Source organism: Schistocerca nitens, chromosome 9 (assembly GCF_023898315.1).
Source record: "Schistocerca nitens isolate TAMUIC-IGC-003100 chromosome 9, iqSchNite1.1, whole genome shotgun sequence".
In the NCBI taxonomy this organism is placed as follows: domain Eukaryota; kingdom Metazoa; phylum Arthropoda; class Insecta; order Orthoptera; family Acrididae; genus Schistocerca; species Schistocerca nitens.
The window spans coordinates 205,725,053-205,750,955 of NC_064622.1; the positions used below are offsets into that span (position 1 = coordinate 205,725,053).

The 25,903-nt window shown below is 38.2% G+C and overlaps 1 protein-coding gene across 3 annotated transcripts in view; it reads left to right on the forward strand.

The window, feature by feature from the left end:
- Positions 1-25,903, forward strand: part of LOC126203904 (protein rhomboid-like) — a 129,545-nt gene that overhangs the window by 61,472 nt on the left and 42,170 nt on the right. For all 3 annotated transcript variants that reach the window (XM_049938293.1, XM_049938291.1, XM_049938292.1), the window contains one exon: positions 17,253-17,466. In XM_049938293.1, the coding sequence (XP_049794250.1) occupies positions 17,253-17,466 (214 nt within the window). The remainder of the gene's footprint in view (positions 1-17,252; positions 17,467-25,903) is intronic.

Consider the following 25,903-nt stretch of genomic DNA (forward strand, 5'->3'; position numbering starts at 1 on the left):
AAAATTTGGTGGGTGTAATTAATTACTATTATCAAAAAAGAAAGTTTTCTCTTTTTTGTGTGGCACTCTTTAGTAGTAATTGAAAAATAAATTTTGATAAGAAGAAATTAACTTGAGTGCCATTAATTAAAAGAAGCCGCCAAGTAAAAAAATGATAAGATTAAATTATTGCACAGTGCAGACAAATTTACCACTAAGAAAGAGAAAATTAATAATTCAGGATTTTGTCTAACTTGCTTTGATACCGAGGAGTGGACTGACTATGCACATCATTTGTTGACTATATGCCGATAGTTAATATGATGCATTATGCACATAAGTGCTGCCCAGAAACTACATTTTCAGATTGGCTTAACAGTTACCAGGAATGCACGGGTGGCTGCTACAAATTCAAAAATCAATTATGTTCGGCAGCGGCCAGCAAACGATATGTCAGCAGTCTTGCAGTTCTCCTGGCTGAAACACAGGAAAGTTGGCATCCAAGGTTAATGTTGCTGAAGTGAAACAATAACAATTATTCATATATTGTTGAAACTTTTACATAGATAAATACTTTACACACCTTGAAAATATCTTTCAAGTACAAAATCATTCAAGAGAGTGATATTGAGAGAGTGTGAGCCAGATGCTGCTTATGTTTATATACATGTGGACAACTGAAAGGAACTTTACTGTCATTTTTCCCCAGTCCCCTCCTGTTTTGGAAGCCTCTTGCATGGAAAAAAGTTCAAGAGACTACGCTGCACTCCTTTACAGTGCGGCTGATTGCATAAAATTTGATTGTTGACAACACTTGTGCAGCATTTGATGCAGTATTTGCCAAATAAAACATACAATTACTCTCTCACATTTAAGAATTAATTACAACTTTATATTGTAAGACAATTTAAAGACAGTACATGGAATTAATACAAAAATACAGCATTTCTTACATAGGTTTATATAAATTATTTTAGTTTTGGAGCTTAAATTTATTTACACATAAAAAGAAATGTGTTATTGTTCCCTTGAATGATACCTTTTAGTTTTATAACATAGTTAGAAAATAAAAAGTAGAATTCAATTGAATGTAGAAGTCAGGTAGCAGGTAAAATTTTACATAGAAATTTCACTTTTTAATTACAGTTTAGTTATAAAAATTGTCTTTCATCTTTAAAGTCCAACTGATCAATCATCTCATTAAAAGTCTCACAAATTATTGTACAAGTCATAAAAGTTTGCCGGTCGGAGTGGCTGAGCGGTTCTAGGCGGTTCAATCTGGAACCGCGCGACCGCTACGGTCGCAGGTTCGAATCCTGCCTCAGGCTTGGATGTGTGTGATGTTTGGATTGTTTGGGGGGAGGAGACCAGAATGTGAGGTCATCAGTCACATCAGATTAGGGAAGGACGGGGAAGGAATTCGGCAATGCCCTTTCAAAGGAACCATCCCGGCATCTGCCTGGAGCGATTTAGGAAAATCACAGAAAACCTAAATCAGGATGGCCGGACACGGGATTGAACCGTTGTCCTCCCGAATGCAAGTCCAGTGTGCTGGCCACTGCGCCACCTTGCTCAGTTGATATGTGTGATGTCCTTAGGTTAGTTAGGTTTAAGTAGTTCTAAGTTCTGGGGGACTGATGACCTCAGAAGTTAAGTCCCATAGTGCTCAGAGCCATTTGAACCAACCATAAAAGTTCCATGAATGTCATTTCATCTGTAAACATCTTTTACAAATGAGAAAACATACAAATTGTATTCTTTAATGTGCTCTTGTCACACATTTGTCCACATTTCATCAAACGATTCAGTATGCTTTGCACATTTAATTAGTTAAAAATCTGTCGATCAAACGTAATGGCTCAGCACACAGTGGTGGCGCGGTGAGGAAGGCCATTGTTCCCAGCACTCAGTCAACTGTACAGACAAGCGGAGAGCATTGATCATCAGTGGTGGCACCAGGTCACCACTAATGCCATCTCATAAGAATGACATCACTCAATAACATGCCACATGCTGCGTGCCCTGCTGCCAGCCAGTGGGATGATGAAGGCAGGCATGCTCCATGCACCCAGTTTGAGCCGGGCTGCTGCAAAGACACATGTGGTGCCAATCCACACGATGTTTCTTGCGTACATGAAATACATAAAATATGGCAGAATCAGTTCTTTATATATCATTAGGCACTGTAGTGTCCTAGGAAAAAGGTTCTAGTTAGCAGATGTGTTGTGTTGTGTGATAAGTGTCCTTCTAGCAAGAATGTAAATTGTCATTGTCTGTTCACTAGAGTGTTAACAATTCACACAACTAAGTTTGTCACACTGTTTAAAATGGTTCCTGGTTTGAATAACCACAACAAATGTATCTCAGCACTGTCTGTTAGAATTATTTAGTGCAGTTACAGGCATGTTTTTAAGCAAGCATTAATTAAATGTATCTGCTAACACAGTTTATTTGTCACACTGTAGAATCACATCATGTGTAATTGTACTGTTTGGATGTTGTCGATAATACTTCGTCCCAACACTGTCTTTAGCTAAATTAGTCGCAGTTTGTGTCTTAAAAGTAGCATGCCACTATGCTGCACTTCACTCTATTGCTTTGTGTGTGTGTAAAACTGTATCACTCATGGGCTTAGGCCGCAAGAAGAGGCTGAAGAGAAAGGTTCACCTCTCGTCCCCTGCTACACACAGTCAACAGACGATAAGTTTGAACCTACCCATTGTTCATCACCTCTTTCACGTGAATATGAGTTTTATAAACGCTTCAAACTCTACATTTGAACTCACTTGAGTGTCCCATGTTCCCTTAATAGTGTACTTTATTGTCCACTTGTCCTTGTGGCACTATTTGCGTCATATATAGTCACTTCTGCAAGCTCACATCTTATTTACAAGTGAGTCCCTGCTACTGGAATACCAGAAATCAATATAAACATACCTAACTATTTACAAAATATATGCATATTAAACTTGTTTACATTGAAACCATGTCTGCATAGAAATATTGTGCTGCTATACAATTTACTCCAGCAGTCTGGTTTAACATTCATACTGAGTGGCTCATATGCACAAGATCATTGTCAACATATGTATATGGCCACAATTGTTCCATGTTTCCCAGTACAGGTGAAATTCCTATTCACAACAAACAAAAAATGACCACAGAGAACAAAGCATGAGAGATTCCCAAAGAAAGGGAAGGTAAACCCAACACTTGCATTTGCGAAATTAAACATGCCTTAAAAACCGCATGTGTAAAGCCTGTGTCTCACCTAGCACAATTGGTTCATCTCAAGGTCTTACAAAATTATGCTTACAGCAAGGTGCATAAATGGCTCTTAATGCCACTTTACTACAGTGTTACCTGTATCATGAATTACGTTCACAGAAAAAAGCATATAGATATATACGATAAACAAAAATCAGTAAAAATGAAAATGCATAGAAGTTAACTAAATGCTTACTAACTATTAGTTAAAAACTTAAAGCTATTATTTACAAAGATCTCTGCATGTTATTATTTCTGTAGCACATCCCTGGTGCCTAATATGAGAATATGCTTTTCATGGAGCATCTATGTCAATAAGAAATCTCCCAATAAAATGTTCTTTAAATGGCTCAATCAAAGGTTCTTTAAATCCTAGCAAAATGAAACATTAATAGGAGTCATAACATGACTGCATAGTCATAGAGCTGTTTGCATAAAAGATAGAAATAGCAATACATCTTACAGTAACTATTTACAGATTTATGTACACTATTTATGCCAGATACTGACAGTTTACTTTACTGGCAACATTTCTAAGTTCATTTCAGTTTATGTTTATTTTCTGTAAGCACTGAAGGTGCTGTCTTTGTTCAGTTCATTAGTGACAGTGTCTGAATGACACTTATTAATATTGGAATAAACATAAAATATAAAAAAAGAAAACATAAGAACTACTTTACAGCTAAACACAGGAAATGAATATCAAAATAATAATCTCTGCATTAGACTAGTATGTACATTGTATGCACTACTGTGCTTTCTCATTAATTAGTCAAATCTGGTTCATTTGTTTATGTACAACTTTACAGTCTTGTTTGTTCCTTTTATAGTCCATATTCTATCTTAACAAATCCATGAATACAAAATCCATAAGATAACACAGATAATAGTAATAAGGAAAATAATACAAAATGCTGCTTGCCCTTGTTTACATTGATCAATATGAATTCTGTTCATCATTGTACATCTTTCTTGAGATCATTTTGATGGTATAAGCCTTTGATCTACCACGAATCTGGGTAGGCAAGCAAATAACTGCCTTCATAAGGAATGCATACAATGTTGTATGCACCAGTGTACAAAGTTTGCCACTTCTTGTCCTGCCTTAGAAGAAAGAAGATTTTAGAAGTGATCTCAGGAGGCTATGACCTCCAACTTTATACTCTTGCACTTTGCCAAGCTTCTTATCACAAGCAAGCTTCCTAGTCTGTGCAGCAGCATTAATAGCAATAAGTGCTCATCTGATTCGTTCCTCCCTGGGTAATTCATCATCAGAAAATTTTGTCAGAGGATTGACCCGTTCATTCCTCTCTTTAGTATCAAACATAATAGATGCTGGAATAAGTTACATTGTTGTGTGGGGAAGACCGTTTACCATCTACTTTAATGGTGAAACAAATTCCAATCATTTGGTTTGTTTATTCAGTATATATGTTTGAATGAACCTATTGAATTCCCAGAAAATCCTTACCATGGGATTTTATTCTGGTTGGAAACCGTTTATTAATATCTCACAGATAGCATTTTCCTTTAAGAAGTTTTTCCACCTCTTGAAGGTGAAATCTGCTGTGTTATCAGATAGAAAAGTATCCGGCTTCCTGATCCTGGGAAGAAATCTTCGTGGATTTGTTTAATGATGGGCACTGCTGTAGCTGACTTAGTGGCATACAAATGTACAAATTTTGAAATGAGGTTGTACAAGGTGACAATGTATTTGATGCCTCCCCTCGCCTGGGGGGGGGGGGGGGCTGGAGACATCAATACAGGTGCAAAGTAATTTATGCACATACCAGTGCAGGTTCGGTATGTAACAGTGCTGCTTAATTTTTCTCTTACACTTCTCGAACCCAAAGTGCCCCCATGCAATGTGGGTGTACCATATCACATGTTCCTTATACCTGTCCAGTATGCAGACACACCATGACTCTGGTTGACTGCATTGGTGGTGGAAAAGCATGTCATTATGTACCGTAAAGCATTGTGACAGTTTGTGGTGGGGCCAATCAGCAAGCGTATGTGCTTGACTTGGGCCCACCTGTCATCTGCATCCTGTAAATTAGCCATATTCCTACACATTTCTAAATAGTACTGGTGGTGTAAAGGGTCTTTCAATAACACAATTTTTAAGTTGGACATTTGTTCCACTAAGTTTAATATTCAGGTAAACCTTGTGGTAAATGACCGAGTGCATCTGTTACAACATTCTCCCTACAGCTTATATGCACACTCTCATAATCATATTCCTGGAGTAGCAGCATCCACTGCACTATGTGCTGATGCAACAATTTACATGTTCAGAGTAAACTAAGTGCCTGGTGGTCACACTAAACTTTGATATGTTTACAACAGATGTAATAAATAAATTTCCTAAAAGACCACACAACGGCTAATGCCTCTAATTCTGTAGTGGTGTAGTGGAGTCAGGACTCGACTTGCAAAACTGATGACTTTGTACATTACCTTATTTCTGTGTAGTCTTCCTGAAAGAGGCATGCACCTAAACTGGAGCAGGAAGCATCAGCTATCATGCAGAAATCTTTGGTCATGTCAGGGTGATGCACGATGTTCACTGATATCAGACTTGTTTGATATTATCAAATGCCTGCTGGACTTTGCTCAACCAATGCCAAACCACATTCCTTTTCAATAAATTTAAGAGATCAGGATCGTTCATTGACTGGTTGGCTATAAAAAGGCAAAAAAATTGTGCAAGTCCAAGGAAAGATTTAAGTTGCATTTTAGTGGCAGCTGCTGGGAATTTGCAAATTGCATTGATCTTTTCTGTATCGGGTAATATACGTGTGGGAGAAATGATGTGTCCAAGAAATTTTAATTCATGTCTAGGAAACTTTGATTTCTCTAAGTTGGCTGTTACACTGAACTTACTACTCAGAGAACTTCTTGAACACCCTATCTAGCACATCCAGTTGCTCATCCCACATGGGCATTGTGACTAGCAAATAATCCACATACAATGTTACTTGATCCAGCAATTCCGGTCCCAGGACCATGTTCAGGGTGGAGATAAACACTCCAGCACTTACGTTGAGGCCAAAGGACAAAACCCTAAATTGGTAGGACCTGCGAGCAAAGATGAAAGCAGTATACTTTCTAGATTCTTCTCCTAACTGCACTTGCCAGTACGAGCAACACATGTTGAGTGATGACAAGTACTGTACCCCAAGAAATTTCTGTGATTGTTCCTCTAAACTCACCAGGACTTGTTGATTGGCCTCACATCTAGGACAAGGCGCACCCTTCCACCTACTTTGCCCACTGCTAAGAGATGGCAGCTATAGGGGGAGAAAGACGATTTGGTGATGCACCACTAAATCATGTTATTAAGCTCCTGTCTGACTGCCTCACACTTAGATCACAGGACAGAGTAGGCTGCATGTGTAAAGGTCTTATGGGGGTATACATCCATCCAATATTCGTATTCTTTTAGGACACCAGACAGAGTAGGCTGCATGTGTAAAGGTCTTATGGGGGTATACATCCATCCAATATTCGTATTCTTTTAGGACACCAGGCCTTTTGGAAAAGACCTGAATGTATGTCTTCAGAAGTAAACATAAATCCTGTCTTTGTTCATCTGACAAAGACATTGATTTCTCAGACTTACTCTGAATGGTGATAGAGTTTACATCATACTGCTGGCTATCCTGTTCATCTGGTGAAAGGCTATGGTACCTATGATGGTCTTGCACCCATAGCATCCTTCTGTTTATGATTTTCACTTGAATACTATCCCACAGCCTGGTATATCAACCTTTCGTTTTAATCAAGTTCAGAATTTTTAATTCTCCTCCAATCCTCAAATGATATTGACCATGGGGAAGGTCGATAGCTACGTCCCTATCCTGCATATACTCAGTGCCTATGAGACAGGATATCATGAGACCTCTCACATGAGGAATGTGCATCTATCATCTCCGCTCTCTTATCTAATATCTATACATGTCTGTATCATAACTTGGCCTCCAGAGCCAATAGCAGTGGGTACCACACAATTCTGACCCAGTAACATCGGTACTTTTCAATGCTGATTGATCATGTGGAAAAAATTTCCTTCAATAACATTCGCACTTGCACCAGCACCAAAAATGAGCATTGTAGGAATACCTCCTACTATGGCTTGCAGAGCAGCCCGTACAAATTCACGATTCTGTTCAGAAATTGTTCCATTATCTGTAAACAATTCATGCCTCATGTCCTGGTTGTCATTGTACTGGAGCACATGCACATGCTCTAGCACAGTTCTGCCCCTGTTCTGTCCCATGGCTGCCATCAGAGAGCGTGACTCTGCTGCACTTAGTTTTTTGATGGCATCATAGTTGAGGTTGGCACCTCAACTATGCGCACTTCTTGCCTGTCAGCTCAGTCATCATTTCGATTCTGGGCATGCGCATTAGAAGCAGTTAACGCAGAACAGGGAATCAGCAATCATAAAGTGGTTACTGCATTGATGATTTCAGCCATAAATAGAAATATTAAAAAAGGTAGGAAGATTTTTCTGTTTAGCAAAAGTGACAAAAAGCAGATTACAGAGTACGTGACGGCTCAACACAAAAGTTTTGTCTCAAGTACGGATAGTGTTGAGGATCAGTGGACAAATTTCAAAACCATCGTACAATATGCGTTAGATGAGTATGTGCCAAGCAAGATCATAAGAGATGGAAAGGAGCCACCATGATACAACAACTGAGTTAGAAAACTGCTGTGGAAGCAAAGGGAACTTCACAGCAAACATAAACATAGCCAAAGCCTTGCAGACAAACAAAAATTACGCGAAGTGAAATGTAGTGTGAGGAGGGCTATGCGAGAGCCATTCAATGAATTCGAAAGTAAAGTTCTATGTACTAACTTGGCAGAAAATCCTAAGAAATTTTGGTCTTATGTCAAAGTGGTAGGTGGATCAAAACAAAATGTCCAGACACTCTGTGACCAAAATGGTACTGAAACAGAGGATGACAGACTAAATGCCGAAATACTAAATGTCTTTTTCCAAAGCTGTTTCACAGAGGAAGACTGCACTGTAGTTCCTTCTCTAGATTGTCGCACAGATGACAAAATAGTAGATATCAAAATAGACGACAGAGGGATAGAGAAACAATTAAAATCACTCAAAAGAGGAAAGGCTGATGGGATACCAGTCCGATTTTACACAGAGTACGCGAAGGAACTTACCCCCCTTCTTGCAGTGGTGTACCATAGGTCTCTAGATGAGCGTATCATTCCAAAGGATTGGAAAAGGGCACAGGTCATCCCCGTTTTCAAGAAGGGACGTCGAACAGATGTGCAGAACTATAGACCTATATCTCTAATGTCGATCAATTGTAGAATTTTGGAACACGTATTATGTTCGAGTATAATGACTTTTCTGGAGACTATAAATCTACTCTGTAGGAATCACCATGGGTTTCGAAAAAGACAGTCATGTGAAACCCAGCTCTCACTATTTGTCCACGAGACTCAGAGGGCCATAGACACAGGTTCACAGGTAGATCCCGTGTTTCTTGACTTCCTCAAGGCATTCGATACAGTTCCACAGAGTCGTTTAATGAACAAAGTAAGAGCATATGGACTATCAGACCAATTGTGTGATTGGATTGAAGAGTTCCTAGGTAACAGAATGCAGCATGTCATTCTCAATGGAGAGAAGTCTTCCAAAGTAAGAGTGATTTCAGGTGTGCCGCATGGGAGTGTTGTAGGACCGTTGCTATTCACGATATACATAAATGATCTTGTGGATGACATTGGAAGTTCACTGAGGCTTTTTGCGGATGATGATGTGGTATATCGAGAGGTTGTAACAATGGAAAATTGTACTGAAATGCAGGAGGATCTGCAGCGAATTGACGCATAGTGCAGGGAATGGCAATTGAATCTCAATGTAGACAAGTGTAATGTGCTGCGAATACATAGAAAGATAGATCCCTTATCATTTAGCTACAAAATAGCAGGTCAGCAATTGGAAGCAGTTAATTCCATAAATTATCTGGGAGTACGCATTAGGAATGATTTAAAATGGAATGATCATATAAAGTTGATCGTTGGTAAAGTAGATGCCAGACTGAGATTCATTGGAAGAATCCTAAGGAAATGCGATCCGAAAACAAAGGAAGTAGGTTACAGTACGCTTGTTCGCTCACTGCTTGAATACTGCTCAGCAGTGTGGGATCCGTACCAGATAGGGTTGATGGAAGAGATAGAGAAGATCCAACGGAGAGCAGCGCGCTTTGTTACAGGATCATTTAGTAATCGCGAAAGCATTACAGAGATGATAGATAAACTCCAGTGGATGACTCTGCATGAGAGACGCTCAGTAGCTCAGTATGGGCTTTTGTTGAAGTTTCGAGAATATACCTTCACCGAAGTGTCAAGCAATATATTGCTCCCTCCTACGTATATCTTGCGAAGAGACCATGAGGATAAAATCAGAGAGATTAGAGCCCACACAGAAGCATACCGACAATCCTTCTTTCCACGAACAATACGAGAGTGGAATAGAAGGGAGAACCGATAGAGGTACTCAAGGTACCCTCCACCACACACTGTCAGGTGGCTTGCGGAGTATGGATGTAAATGTAGATGTAGATGTATTACCTTGCCTCTGGTAATTATGGTTCTGGTTGTTGTTATTGTTTATATAGCCACTGCAGTCATTCTTTATCATACCCAGGGTGGTATTTGTTGTTATTCTTGTGCAGTCTTCATGCATATGATTGTTTTTGTTGAACATTTCCATTACCGTCATCGCCTGTTGATGTGCCGGCATGTGATGCACTGCCATCATGGTGTGAGCCAGCATTGTTACGGTGATTGCTGCCATGTCCGTTATGCCTATCATTCTGAGTTTCTTGGTACTGGCTGCTATTTCTTACATCCTTTGTATCAAATCAATACTGTATAGCACTAAAAGAACATTTTCTATGTCCTTGTCTGGATAAATAATTAATTTTTCTCAGATGTTGGGTGGTAATTTTGCCTTTAACAGCCAGAGCACATCTTTCTGTGCCACCGGCTTGCCCCAATACCAAAATACCAGTGTAACCCTCCTAGTTTTGGATTATACTGTTCCAGTGAAAAGACCTCTTTTCCTAATCTCTCTTGTACTCCTGACAACCAATATTTTGACAGGAATGCCTTTCCAAATTGACTATATGTAACATAATTCTTGATAGCTTCTGCTGCCCATAAGGCTCCATTGCCTTAGGCCCTCATCCATTAAAATACCCATGAAAGCATTATCTGCCCCATTATTCTCAGTGATTGTTGTATCTGGGGGTGCTCTCTCTGATACTGTTCATAAATTGATCCTGCAACTCACGGATCAGATTCATACCCATCACGCATGTGTATGTCAAGCTGCGGTACCCTATGTCATTGTAGTGGTAATGTTTCCGCAACGTAATGAATGTTCTGGATTTGTGTTGTGATTTCTTTGTGCCACTTTGGTATTTCGTCTGTGACAACTGCTTAAGCTGCTCTATCTTCGTGGCTATTATTTTCTTAGTTTTATTTAATTCTGTGGCTTCTTCTCTGTTAGCTCTGGCTGCCACACTCTTTATTTCGGATTTAATACGGTCACCTGTCATTTTGTCCTTTTCTCTCAACCAGTGATGGAATTCTTTATTTATAGTCTCACTTTATTCAGCTATTTTAGCCATAGCAGGTGGATCTGGTTCTAAAGATAAACTATTTACTAACTGTGCTAATTGCGCAATGGACTCTTCCATTTTCTTTTGTGCCCTTTGCACTGATTCTATCGTCTCTTCAATGGTTTTCTGTGCAGTTTGCACAGCACTGACGTCACCCATTAATTTACTTACTGTTTTGGCCAGGTCTTTAGAGATCTTTTGCACTGCTGAGACTTCTTTTGTAATAGTTTTGAAGCCAGCAATCAATTTCGCTGCTAGTGCTTCAGTGCGTTCTCTTTTTTTTTGCCACTTGCGTTTCATCACATTACCTGTTTTGTTCCATGATTTGCTTTATGAGCGTTTTATCACATTCTCTTGCCCTAGCAGCTTGTGCTTTTTCATGTTCTCTTTCTTTTGCAGCTTGCACTTCATTGCGTTTGTTCATCATGTGCGCCATTCTGTCTAATAAAGCTGCTAAAGTGTCTGCAGTGAGTGCGGGGCATTGTTGGGCACCCCCTGCAGATGAGGCTGCTCAGTTATACCAACTACTGTATTATCTGGCTCAGTTTCAATTGCTATTGAGTCAGTGACAACATTGGTAATATCTTCACCGGTAGTTTCTTGTACAGGGCCCATGTTTGTGAATTTACCAATTTTGGTCATTTTACAAACAATTATGCCTATAGAGGGTACCCTTCTTCCATCTAACCTGAATAACTATACAAAACTTTATAGACACAACAATGAAATTACCTAACTGGCAGAATAAAAAGATAACTTTAAAATAACACATGAAAATTTACTTGTAGCTGGTGTGCAGCTTAGCGACAGCTCAAATTCTACACTGCAGTGCTGCAATAGCTACACTATTCTATACTGAGAGTGCAATAAGATGATTCTACTGATGATGAAATGATGTGCCTATGCATGGCAAAACTATTGCAATATACTGCAACAGCAACATGCAAGTGACTGTACCTTTTATGCAGAACTGCACATGGATTGGAGGTGAAGCTCATCATCTATGACAGGAATCTATTTTACACTTCAACATCTATTTCCTCAGTACTCCACCAGTGCAGGTGGTTCATGAAAAATAAAACAAACAAAAGATTAGTACATTCATGAATTTTAGTTCTGGCCCCACAGTGGATGCTAGTTGAATTATTATTTACAAAAAAGAAAGTTTTCTCTATTTGTGTGGCGCTCTTTAGTGGTAATTGAAATATAAATTTTGATAAGAGGAAATTAACTGCAGTGCTGTTAATTAAAAGAAGAAGCCAACTAAAAAAATGATAAGTTTAAATTATCACAAGGCACAGATAAATTTACCACTAATAGAGAAAAAAATAATAATTCGAGATTTTGTCTAACTTGCTTTGATACCGAGGAGTGGACTGACTATGCACATCATTTGTTGGCCATACGCTGATCATTAATATTACGTGTTATGCACATAAGTGTTGCCTGGAAACTGCATTTACAGATCGACTTAACAGATCTCAGGGACACACAAGTGGCTACTACAAATTCAAACATCAATGATGTTCGGCAGCGGCCAGCAAATGATATATTGGCAGTCTTACAGTTCTCCTAGCTGAAACATAGAAAAGTTGGCATGCAAGGTTAATGTTGTTGAAGTGAAAAATTGGTAAATCACAACAATTACTGATATATTGATGATACTTTTACATAGATAAATACTTTACACACCTTGAAAATATTTTTCAAGTATAAAATTATTCGAGAGAGCAATCATTAAGAGAGAGAGAGAGACATCAAGAGAGAGTGAGCCAGATGCTGCTTGTGTTTATGTACAAGTAGACAACTGAAGGCAACTTTACTGTCATTTTTCCTCAGTCTCTTCCTGTTCTGGAAGCTTCTTGCATGGAAAAATGTTTGAGAGACTTTGCTGTGGTCCTTTGCAGTGCAGCTGATAGCATAAAATTTGATTGTCAATGCCTGTTGCACTGCATCTGATGCATCATTTGCCAACAGAAAAATACAATTGCTCTTTCATGTTTAAGAATTAATTACAATTTTACAGTATAAGGCAATTTAAAGACAATACATGGAATTAATACAAAAATACAGTGTTTCTTAGGTAGGTCTACATAAATTAGTTTAGTTTTGGGGCTTAAATTTATTTACACATAAAAAGAAATGTTTCAGTAACTTAGTTTGTCCAAAATAATAAATGTTGACCAGAACTTATCTTAATTTTGTTGCTTTGCTGCAGTTGATGTTTCCTGTAAGTTTCTTAAGTGACAATGGCCAGAAGACACCATGGTTCTCAAATGATATCAAAAGTCAGTTATTGTCAACAGGTGTACAATTTATTAAGTCATGGAATGCTGCTCAAGGTGTTACATTGTACTGGGCCTCCCAAATGATTTCTTCTGGGTCTTATATTCTCTTGCTAACAATTGATGTAATATTGCGTATAGTAAATTCTGTAAATTAAAATCACAGAAGTTGTTGATAGTCACAAGAAATGTCATCATCCAGTGGGTAAAACTGAAATTCATGAAATGTGATACAAAGACAAAGACATCTTTTGTTTTCATGGAAAAAATAAGTGAAATGATATGAATAAACAATGCTGATTGCATTTTTGTTAATTACACTGAAACAAAATTATCCCAAGCATTCCTAATATGTTTTCTGTTTCAAATATGAGCACATTATTTTTTTACTGTTAACGGAATTCAATATATAATAAAGCAGCCCAAATGAACACTTTGTTTAAATTGTTAATCTGGTTTCATTTTGTGAATTACATTAATTACAAGTTAGTTAGATGTTGTTACCTTATCCAGTAGCACAGAAAGCTGACAGTATGATACACAGAGTTGTTACAGGTTTCAAACATTATAATTACAGTATATTTGGTATCTCTTTTGTTACTCAATTTTTTGTAAATGAAAACTGCTAATTGCAATTAAATGATCTGACAATACATGTTACAGCCATTGGATGAAAGTAATATTAATGAGTACTTTGGTATGAATTTGTTGAAAATTATGTTACAAAGCTCAAAAGGCAAAATCACTTAAATGAGACCTACTTGGTGGTATAATAGTTAATCATTCAATCCAAGTTAGCTTAAAAATTTTATGAAAAATGAGCTGTTACATTTCAGTCCTCTACTGTGAATTCAACAGAGGCACACTGCTATCACATATATGTCTTATAACTTGCACATTAATATTTTATGTGGCTCTGGCAAGTGTGCCTTGTTCTGAACTTTGGACATTTTTCCTTTTTTATCACTGACCATAAATACATAGTGGTAGTGATAGGCATTGCTGTGTCTACAGAGGATGAAAATACCTTGAATGCAGGCGTGTATAAAACATGTGACACTGTTATTTATGCAGTGCTGTAAACCCACATGGATTCAGAAATGTATTGGGACATCTAAATGACTATAATAATTTTTCATTCAAGTTACAAATTCTATCACATCTTGCAGAATGGATATTTCACTGTGTAGTGGAGTGTGCACTGTTTTAAAATTTATTCACAGATTAAAAATGCGTGTCAGTCTGGGGTTTGAACTCAGAACATTACCTTGCAATGTTCTATCGAGACATAACTCGGAACATCCCATAATAACTTCCCTTTCTCTTTTCATATTTCACAGAAGCTCTCCTGTATAACTTGCTGAACCAGCATTCCTGGGAAAAAAAGAAGACTGCAGAACCCCAGCCTAGAGTTTGTGTGTAGAATGAATCTGTCATTCTCCAGTGGAGTGTGTGTTGTTTTGAACTTTTCTAACAGAGTAAAACTGCACGCCAAATTGGGATAAAAACCTGGAACCTCACCTTTCTCAGGCAATGTCCATAACAAATGAGATATCCAGACAAGACACAACTGCCCTCAACTCTTTTTTAAGTTATCAATCCATTGACAGGTTTGGTGATGTCCTTGACATCTCTCTGTATTGTGATAGGCCTTTCAAATTCTATACATCTATTACACCTTCATCTATGCTACTCTGTTCTGCATATTCCCATCATTGTCTGATCATACAATTTTACATGTCTGATCTCCATCCAGCATGAAATTAACTGTTCCTGGATTGTGTTTTTTGAATAGCATGATATAGCACCACATCTTGCATACTTCCAGTTTCTTTTTCTCTGTTTTTTCTTCCATATGGTGCTATCTTCTAGACACATAGTTTCATATATTTCTTCTTTAATATTTCATGAATTTCTTCTTTAATGCTCTGAAATAGTTTTTCAGAAATCATCTACATCTACACCTAAATTTACATCCATACTCTGAGAAACATTTTGAACCTCCTGTTGTAGCAGATATTAGGGCTTCTTCCTGTTCCATTCATATATGGAGCACAGGAAAATTGTTTAAATGCATCTGTGTGTACTGTACTTAGTCTAACTGTCTAATATTTTCACCATGATCCAGTTAGTCTAATCCATTTAATACTGTTCTTGCAGTCCATATGAGAGTGTTATGTAGGGGTCTATAATATATTCCTTGATGCATCACTTAACCTTGGTTCTATAAACTTTCTAAGTAGGTTTTCATGGGATAGTTTGCATCTGTCTTCAACAGCCTGCAAATTCAGTTATTTCAGCATCTTCATGACACTCTCCGATGAATCGAAGAAACCTTAAGCCATTTGTGCTGCCCTTCTTTATATCCATTCAGTATACCCTGTTACTCCTATTTGGTATGGGTCCCACACACTTCAGCAATATTCTAAGGCAAGTCACACAAATGTTTTGTAAGTAATCTCTTTTGTAACTGACTGCATCCCTAGTATTCTAGCTATAAATGAGCTTATGTGATTATTTCATTTCATATCCTTCCAAATTGTTGCACATAGGTATTTCTCTGAGGGTGACTGATACCATTTGTGACCCACTGATATTATAATGATGGGATAGTATGTGAAGTGCATAATTGTATGTTTCACAACATTTAAAGTGAGTTGCCAATCTTTACACTTCTTTGAAATCTTATCAAGGTCTGAATATTTTTGTAGCTTTTCTCAGATAATATGTCATCATAGGTAACCACATCATTTGCAAAACGAAATTATAATGAAATCCAGACCCTTAGCTGCTTACAGGCATTGATAAAGATCAATGGGGACAGTTGAAAAATGTGTGCCCCCATTGATATTTATCAACACCTGTAAGCAGCTAAAGGTCTGGATTTCATTATAATTTTATTCTTCGAGAGCTGCAAAATCACCAATGGTATCTGTACGGATAACAGCTTCATATTCATTTGCAAAAGACTGAGGTTGCAATTAATTACATTATACTTGATAGTAAAATATTAATCAGTATAGAGAGAAACTTTTGACACTGTAATTACAACATAAACCATAGAAAAGTCCTACAATTTAAAGTAGGTAAAAATGAAAAAATATAATTAAAAACGTATGTTTTCATGCACACAGAAATTGCACAATTTACTTAGTGGCCATCTTTCTCAAAGATGTGATTATTTAACAGTAGTTATACTAATAACAGAACTATAGAGTCTTGAAAATGCCACCCACAAAACATATGGGATGATACTTACATATTTGTACATACCACAGCAGAACCTTCGGTATATTCAAATAGGAACTGTGTGTCAATGCAAATGCAGCATTCACTGGCAACTTGGGTGTAGATGAGGAACTTTTTGGCATGGAAGGGATGATATCTGTTAAAATTGATGGGTTTGGTGGAGAAATCTTTAATATATTAGTAAGATACCAAAAAACTGCAATTATTCCACAAAAGATATTAATCACAGAAAACCCTTATGTTCTACAGTAGAATACTATTCAAGTGTGTGGGGTCCACATCAGGTATGGCTAAAAGGAGACATCAACTCTACAGAAGTCTGCCTTGGTAGCTGCCCAGTCAGCATGGCAGCTTGCTAACCACAGGGGCCCAGGTTTGATTCCAGCTGGATCGGAGATCTTCTCTGCTCAGAAATTGGGTGTTGTGTTGTCCTTACATTTGTATCATCATAACTGACATTCAACTATTGATGTGGCTGTATAGGCACATCCAAGAAGCCAATAAATTAAAAAAAATAACATGAATTTGCCTTGCTAGAGAATGTAGTGAAATTGCTGAGAAATCCCATTCATTGGACACTTGAATAAAGACATGTTATGTCTCTATAAATATTATATACATATTACCAACAACATGTTTTCAGTATCCTATGTATTGCTCTGTAAATGCCATTACACTTCCTTCAGCAAGCGTTCAACAAGCAGTTCTCATTACTGCATTCCAGTTTCTTACAATTTTAATTTTTATTTCATGATACATTAAGCTATATGTTTCCCCTTTGTCTCAGATGAGTTTTTGTTTTCCACAGGACAACACACCTAATTGTTAATGTCGTAGTGCAGCTTCTGCTGGGTGTGCCCCTTGAAATGGTCCACGGAAGGCGGCGGATGCTGGCAGTATACTCTTCTGGAGTCATATTTGGTGCCCTCCTCACGTCTGTTTTTGATCCAGTAGTTTTCCTTGCAGGTGCATCTGGAGGTGTCTATGCTCTTCTGTTTGCTCATATAGCTGCTATTTTCTTGGTAAGCAGCTCTTTAAGGATTTTAGCAGATTATTGTATATGTGAGTCTTTTTCTTGAAATGGTGAGAATGTGATAAAGTGCATATAGTTTTCTCTGTGACATATAATGAATTATTCTGTTTGTGAGAATTCTGTGATATGTTTGTGCAATGACTCATATTTATTGTGCCACGCTGATTTTTCAGAAGTACTTAAATTAATCTACATGTTTAGAGTATTTGCCTCTGTAGCTGAGAGGATTTGCTATCTTACTGCTACACAGAGGATCCAGAGGTTTTTTTCTGGATTCCGTTCCTTTGTGGAAGAACTGGAACAGCATATACTCAGACTTCTGTTGACAACTGAGGACCTACTCAAAGGAGAAGTAATGGCTCCACTTGGACAGCTGATTTTGACATCCATGAGTGTGTTGTATGGAACACATGACCCTTGAATACCATCACTTAATGGTGGCCTAAGCAAGAGATAAGCCAGTTTCCTAAAATTTCATGATTAAAGAGTTAAGTTTAATGTGTTTCAGAATTACAAATTGTCAATTTGTCAGGGACAGATAATAAATTTAAAATTGCCCATGGCTGAAAAATGAGGAATATTTTACAAGGGATTGCTGGATACTTGTCCTGACATGACTTAATGGATTTTGTCAGGGTGACCATAGCAATAACCAAACTAACAGTTATCAAGAGAAAGGGGTTATATCAAGCTATGTTAGTGTGCAGAAGTATGTATTCATCAATGGTGCATCTTCCATTAAACTTTTCCATGAGAAAAATGAAATAGGTGTCAGAAAAAGGAAATACCATATTATTAAAACATTTATCAGTAGTCCTATAGAATAGTAACAGATATTAAACTGGGAAAAGGAAGAAAGAATTTGTGTTATTGGAGCATATACAAAGCATCTTAATTTTGATTATTACATTGTACTAATTGCATATAGTGCAGATAAATACATAAGCAATGAATGGGACAACTCAATAGAGTAAGTCTAAAAGTAGGACTGAAAATCATATATAATAATCAACACATCAAAAAATATTACAATTTGAACAAAATCTTTTTTAGGAATGGGGCTGCATCAGTTTGAAACTAAAACAACTATTAAAAGCAATGTTTCAGCTGTCTTTGTAGCTGTCCTCCTCAATTTACTCACCCTGAAGAGGTCTGCTGCTAAGATAGCTGAACAGTTGGTGTTAATAGTGGAACTTTCTGGCTGATTAGATTGTGATCCAGATCAGAAATCGAACCTGGAACCTTTGTCTTGTCTCAACTATGTGAGTACCATACTTCACTAACACATACTGAATAACATACAAGACAGCAGTTCTAATAATTCATAAGACCACAAAGGAAATGTTTTAAATTTCATTGCACAGCTGGGGGTGGGGACTACTAAAAAGTTAGTAGAAATAACTGGTAAATGATTGTGTGTGAAAGTTCAGTACAGATTTGTCCATGGCTTGGAGGTAGAGGTTACTGTTGCTGCCTCTTGATCTTGGAGCTCCAGGTTTGCTTCTCAGCCAAGTTGTAGATTTTCTTCACTTGGGGATGGGGTGGTTATATTGTAAAATGTAAACTTTCATGGCCCAAAATGTCACAATTAATAAAATATTCTGGGCTACTCTGCCGTGGTTGAATGGATTTCACTTTGAAGCCTGATGTTTTGTCACCATTTGTAGAGGACATTTTTCAAGGGGGATTGTAGCTTTGTGGAATGTCCGATTCACACCCTGGCTCACTACTGACTACAGCAAAGTTCCTCTTTTGCGAGCTCCCATGCAGTGGAATGATGTCACATGTTTTGAATACACGAGCACAATTGGCCACTGTCGCTGTTGCTATCATCACATGGTGGAAGACTGGTACAGCTGAATTGGATTTTTCCTCCCAGTGTTGCAGAACTGTTTAAATACCGTCTCACACTATGTATTTCAAAAGGAATGAAGAGTTCTATGAACAGCCAGATGGTGTCGCTATGAGGTGCCCCTTAAGCAGTGAACTTCTTTATGGAAAAATTCGAGGAGCAGGCACTGGAAACTGTGAACAATAAACCAAATATCTGGTTCCATTACATGGACTATATGTTTGTTCTGTGGCAGTATGGCGAGGAGGAACTGGATTGTTTTCACAAACATTTGAGTGGGATCAATCCAAAGATTCAGTTTACCAAGGAGGAGGAGGAGGCAGATGGAAGAGTAAATTTTCTTGATGTACTAGTTTTCAAGAAAGAAGATGGTAGCTTGGGCCACATGGTTTACCAGAAACCCATGCTCACAGACCATTACCTACACCACCCACAACAAAAGCGAGGCATCATGAAAATGTTGGCAGATAGAGCAAGGGAAATCTGCAAACCAGAGATGCTAGATGTAGAATTAAAACATCTCACCAATGTGTTGCTCAAGAATGGTTATTCATTCACTGAGGTGAAAAGAGCATTAAAGGGTCACGCCCCTGAACGGACTGCATTTTTAGCATTATCTTCACCCTCATAGTGCACCTGATCTATAAATGAGAGATAGTTCAAAATTCTTATACACAGTTAGGGTCATTAGTCAAAGCATTTCCTGAAACATCATTGAGATATTTATTATATTTTGGTACTGACAACAATATTTATAACAGTATAAAAAATAGAACACTATTTCATTGCAGTACCGTTTCCTTTGGAACCACTGACTGCACAGCTTGGAAAAAGAATCAAAGTACAGACAACATTCACATAAGTGTTTTATGTCTCCAGTTTCCTTCCCTGATGCTGATCTCTGAAAAAGATAAGTGATTTATTTTATTACAACAAAAGTATTTAAAAATGTAGCTCAAATATCACCAATATCATCATCACGTTATAGATTTTTCAGGAAATATTAGGCAAGGGAGGTAGAGGAGGTCATTCTAAATATCTGTACCAATTTTTGTGAGTTAAGCTTCAGCCATTTAGGAGAAAAATGTACCTGAATGATGAAAAGTCAAGTTTTTGATAAATCACAAAAGAAGATTTACAGATTTATTAACTTACCACTATACTCGTCTAGAACATTCCAGCTGCATAGTCCAGTTGTCCTCCTGTTTCCTTACCCTCCATACTTCTTCTCTTCATTCTTTTCTTTATCCTTGACTCCTTGGTAGTAGCTTCTGCAGCTGTCTCTGCTTTGGTTACCTGCTGCTTTATCAATAGCAGTTATACCCGAAGTCATATTGCATCCCATCTGGATGTTCAATTTCTTCATAACATTGATCCTTGAAATTATACCATCATTGAATGTTATTATTGCATCCATTACACCAATCTTGAGCACTGTCAGCCCAACAACTACAGTTTTGGGTATTGTCTCCCACATACAGCTGTTGAAGCTTTCATTTGCATTCTGAGAGAGACTATGTATACATTTCCTAAGTAGATTTTTATTTGTCAGATCCCTATATATAGGCCTAATTGCCTCCATTACAGCAAGTGGTAAGGAATGCTTGTGGGTATATTGTATACCTGTAGCATTGCTCAACCAGTAGTTGCACCACGAATCTTTCCCTTTTGGACACAAACCATACTGTGGGTTTCATCTGTAGACACTGTGTGAAACGATGTTGCCCAAACAGCTCATCTCATGTTCTCCAAATCTCCTACATTTCTCCTTATTGCTAATCCATAATATTGAGTCAAAGAATCAATTTCACTTTTTGTAAGACAACCTGGACCACCTACGCATTTTCCATCTGACAGTTTTTTTCCTCTGAAGTCTTTACATAATTTTCTGTCAAACTCTCATTCCTTTTTGTACATGCCCAACACGTTCAAGCTTTTCTATCAGAGTGTCCCCATATGGTCTGTCATTAACAACAGCAGTGTGTCCTTTACAGTCCCCATACCCAAGGTGGCCTACATACCTCACACCATGACTGACCTCTGATCTTCTAAAAATGTTTAGAACTTCTTTTGTTTCCATGTTTCCACTTGGGCCATCAAAGTTCTTTACACAAACATGGGTGCCAATAAATTTACTTGAACAGCCCTGGCAGTGCTTTGTTAGACATTCATGTCCAGTATCTTACCAGTTTCAATAAACGTGGCAGTTACAGCCCCATTCCGAGAAGTATGACCTCTCTTCTGCCAAAATCCATCAAATGCTGCTACAATGTCTGTATTCTCAGACAAGGCTACTGCTTCTTCCGCTGCTCTTTTCATTGAATGTTCACTTACACAACATAAAGCATTATGTATTAATTTATTGTATCTGTCAAACATCAGTGGAGGTGGGGGCAAATCCATCTCTGCACAAAAAGTCTGGTCACCTCTCCTTCCCCTTCCAATACATCACATTGCATAAGCAAGCTGAATATTTACACTGTAATGTCAACTGTCAGTTACTGGTGATGTCATAGTATCACTGTACATCCTACATGAGTTACAGGCAAACACTAACTGACTTGAAAGACCCTTCCTTGCTGAAATGTCCTCAGAAACATCAATACTATCTTCACAATCGCAGTACTTACATTTCACAGCACTCTTCAAAAGTCTTGATTGCATATTTAGGTTCACAATAACATTTCTGTCATTGCTGCTCACAACAATACTAAGCTTGTTCTTATTACATTCAGAAAGTGAAAGTTTACGTCTAGAAGCACTGACTGTAGACACAATTACTGCAGGTGACTTTTGAAGCAACTGATGTGTATTATTCAGTTGTGTCTGGAACTGGTTGTGTGAAACTATTGTTTGGGGCTAAACACATATGAAATTCCGAAATCAGATCTTTGTTTACATTCAAACCATAGCCATCTAGACATGCTTGTACTTTGGTTCCAGGTGTCAGTGCCTTCTAGAATACACCCATGTTAATGATCTGTAACTAGTGATGGAAAAAACAGAAGAACAAAATAATGCATCATGTATTCTGATGCACTTCAGACTGACTGATGGGTGTGGCCCCTGTGCAACATTATGTTCAACCTCAATTTTAGAATGAACAGAAAATGCTAATGCCCATAAACTATACATTTTTGAAATCAGCATGAAATGTTCTTTGCTATGGACCAAGAATTTTTTTTTCAGATTTTTGGTCATTTTTAAAACCATGTCCCCTGACCACTATGTAGAAATTATAGCAATGGACAGTGCTGGTGAAATCAAAAGTTTTCCTGCCATTCATCAAGGATGTGACTGACTACATAGAAAAAATTCTGAGAAAGTGGAACATCACAGTAACCTGCACACCTACATGGAAGATCACCTAAAGATCACCTAAAATCAGTCAATGTGGCTCACCATCTGCTGGAAAAAGCTAGAATTTATAGGATTCCATGTAGTTGTGGGGAGGTGTACATGGGTACTACAAAAAGAACGGTCACAAGGAAGAGCACAAGGGCAATTTGCAGAAGAGGGGAGACTGACAAATCAGCTGTTGTGGAACATGCCTTACAGCCAGGAGACCACCACAGTCCGTTTGATAGGACTCAAGTATTGGCAGCCACACGCGGATACCATGAAAGGCTATACAGAGAGGCTATAGAGATTGCAAAACACTCCAGGAATTTCGATAGGTATGAGGATGGTGTGAAATTGAATGACATTTGGATTCCGGTACTGCAGAAGATGTGTACCAGTCTTCCACCATGGGATGATGGCAACAGTGAAAGAATACAGTCGCTAATGGCCAATAGCACTCACATATTCAAAACGTGATGTTAAGCCATTGTGCAGATCACAGAAGCTTAATTTTACTGTAGTCAATAGTGAGCGAGGGTGTGAATCAAACATTCAACAAAGCTACAATCTCCCTTGATAATGTCCTCTGCAGATGGAGATGAAGCATTTGGTTTTAAAGTGAAATCCATTTGACCACAGTATAATAGCATGGAAAATTTTATTAATTGTGAGGGTGGTTGCACTGACCTCCTCATTTCATCTTACCTTCTTGCACATGCAAGATGCCAAAGTGGCATCAAACAGAAAGAAATGCAACAGGCAGTCAAACAACTGCAGAGGGCTGTTCCTGTCCAGAAGTGCCATGTGATTATTTAATTTTAATTTAGATACAAAATCAAATTGGAGTAATGCAGGAGTAGGTTTAGTAATGAATTACTACCAACAGCATAGTTAACACATTATTGTCGAGGATCAGTTTGTATTCCGGTCAAATGTTGGAACGTGTGAGGAAATACTGACCTTACGACTTACCTTAGAAGATAGATTAAGGAAAGGCAAACCTATGTTTCTAGCATTTGTAGACTTAGAGAATGCTTTTGACAATGTTGAGTGGAATACTCTCTTTCAAATTCTGAAGGTGGCAGGGTTCAAATACAGGGAGTGAAATGCTATTTACAATTTGTACTGAAACCAGATGGCAGTTATAAGAGTCAATGGGCATGAAAGGGAAGCAGTGGTTGGTGAGGGAGTGAGACAGGGCTGTAGCCTAGCCCCAATGTTATTCAATTTGTATAGTGAGTAAGCAGTAAAGGAAACAAAAGAAAAATTTGGTGTAGGAATTAAAATCCAAGGAGAAGTAATAAGAACTTTGATGCTGATGACACTGTAATTCTGTCAGAGACAGCAAAGGAGCTGGAAAAGCAGTTGAGTGGGATGGACAGTGTCTTGAAAGAAAGATATAAGATGAAGATCTACAAAAGCAAAACGAGAATAATGGAATGTAGTCAAATTAAATCTGGCAATTCTGAGGGAATTAAATTAGGAACTGAGACTCTTGAAGTAGTAAATGAGTTTTGCTATTTGGGGAGCAAAATAGCTGGTGATGGTCAAAGTAGAGAGGATATAAAATGTAGACTGGAAATGGCAAGGAAAGTGTTTATGAAGAAGAGAAATTTTTTAACATCAAGTATAGATTTAAGTGCCCGAAAGTCTTTTCTGAAAGTATTTGTGTGGAGTGTACCCATTATGGAAGCAAAACATGGATGATAACTAGTTTATACAAGAAGAGAATAGAAGCACTCAAAATGTGGTGCTACAGAAGAATGCTGAAGATTAGATGAGTAGATCACTAACTAATGAGGAGGTACTGAATAGAATTGGGGAAAAGAGGAATTTGTGGCAGAACTTGACTAGAAGAAGGGATCATTTGGTAGGATATGTTCTGAGGCAGCAAGCGATCACCAGTTTAATATTGGAGTGAAGCATGGTGGGTAAAAATCATAGAGGGAGACCAAGAGATGAATACACTAAGCAGATTCAGAAGGATGTAGGTTGCAGTAGTTACCTGGAGATAAAGAAGCTTGCACAGGATAGATTACCGTGGAGGGCTGCATCAAACCAGCCTCTGGACTGAAGATCACAACAACAATTTAGAGATCATCTTTGATTGGTCTGATTGAGGGCACCCAGAATTATTGATTTCCAGTTTTGTTTTATCCACAAATTAACGTTAGCAGCAAGAGTATAAAGACTTAGTGTAGCAGCAATTGATAATTTGTCACAAAACCCAACTGTTTTTCAGGAAATACATTTTGGACTCCATAATATATAGTTTATCTGACCATTATGGTCAAATGGCAGCAATAAAGAATCCCTATCACTCAGGTATAATAAAGAAAGGAAAAGGTCAAATTTCACAGAACTGTAAAAGCTAACACACTTACACAATTCAGAAACAATTTACAGGATGGAAAAAAGGGGAGCAGTTTACCAAGAACATGGAGATGATTCATTCTTTCCTAAAATATTCTTATAGCATTTTCCTTTACAACGGGTGAGGAACATTTAAAGTGGGGGATGAAAAAAGGGCGGTTAACTTTTGGCATAACAATATCTTGAACTGAAACTTCCTGGCAGATTAAAACTGTGTGCCGGACCGAGACTCAAACTCGGGACCTTTGCCTTTCGCAGGCAAGTGCTCTACCAATTGACCTACCCAAGCACGACTCATGACCCGCCCTCAAAGCTTTACTTCTGCCAGTACCTCGTCTCCTACCTTCCAAACTTTACAGAAGCTCTCATGCGAACCTTGCAGAACTAGCACTCCTGAAAGAAAGGATATTGCGGAGAAATGGATTAGCCACAGCCTGGGGGATGTTTCCAGGATGAGATTTTCACTCTGCAGTGCAGTGTGGGCTGATATGAAACTTCGTGGCAGATTAAAACTGTGTGCCGGACCGAGACTCGAACTCGGGACCTTTGCCTTTCGCGGGCAAGTGCTCTACCAACTGAGCTACCCAAGCACAACTCACGACCCGCCCTCACAGCTTTACTTCTGCCAGTACCTCATCTCCTACCTTCCAAACTTTACAGAAACTCTCCTGCAAACCTTGCAGAACTAGCACTTCTGAAAGAAAGGATAAAAGGATATTGTGGAGACATGGCTTAGCCACAGCCTGGGGATGTTTGCAGAATGAGATTTTCACTCTGCAGAGGAGTGTGTTCTGATATGAAACTTCGTGGCAGATTCAAACTGTGCCGGACCGAGACTCGAACTCGGGACCTTTGCCTT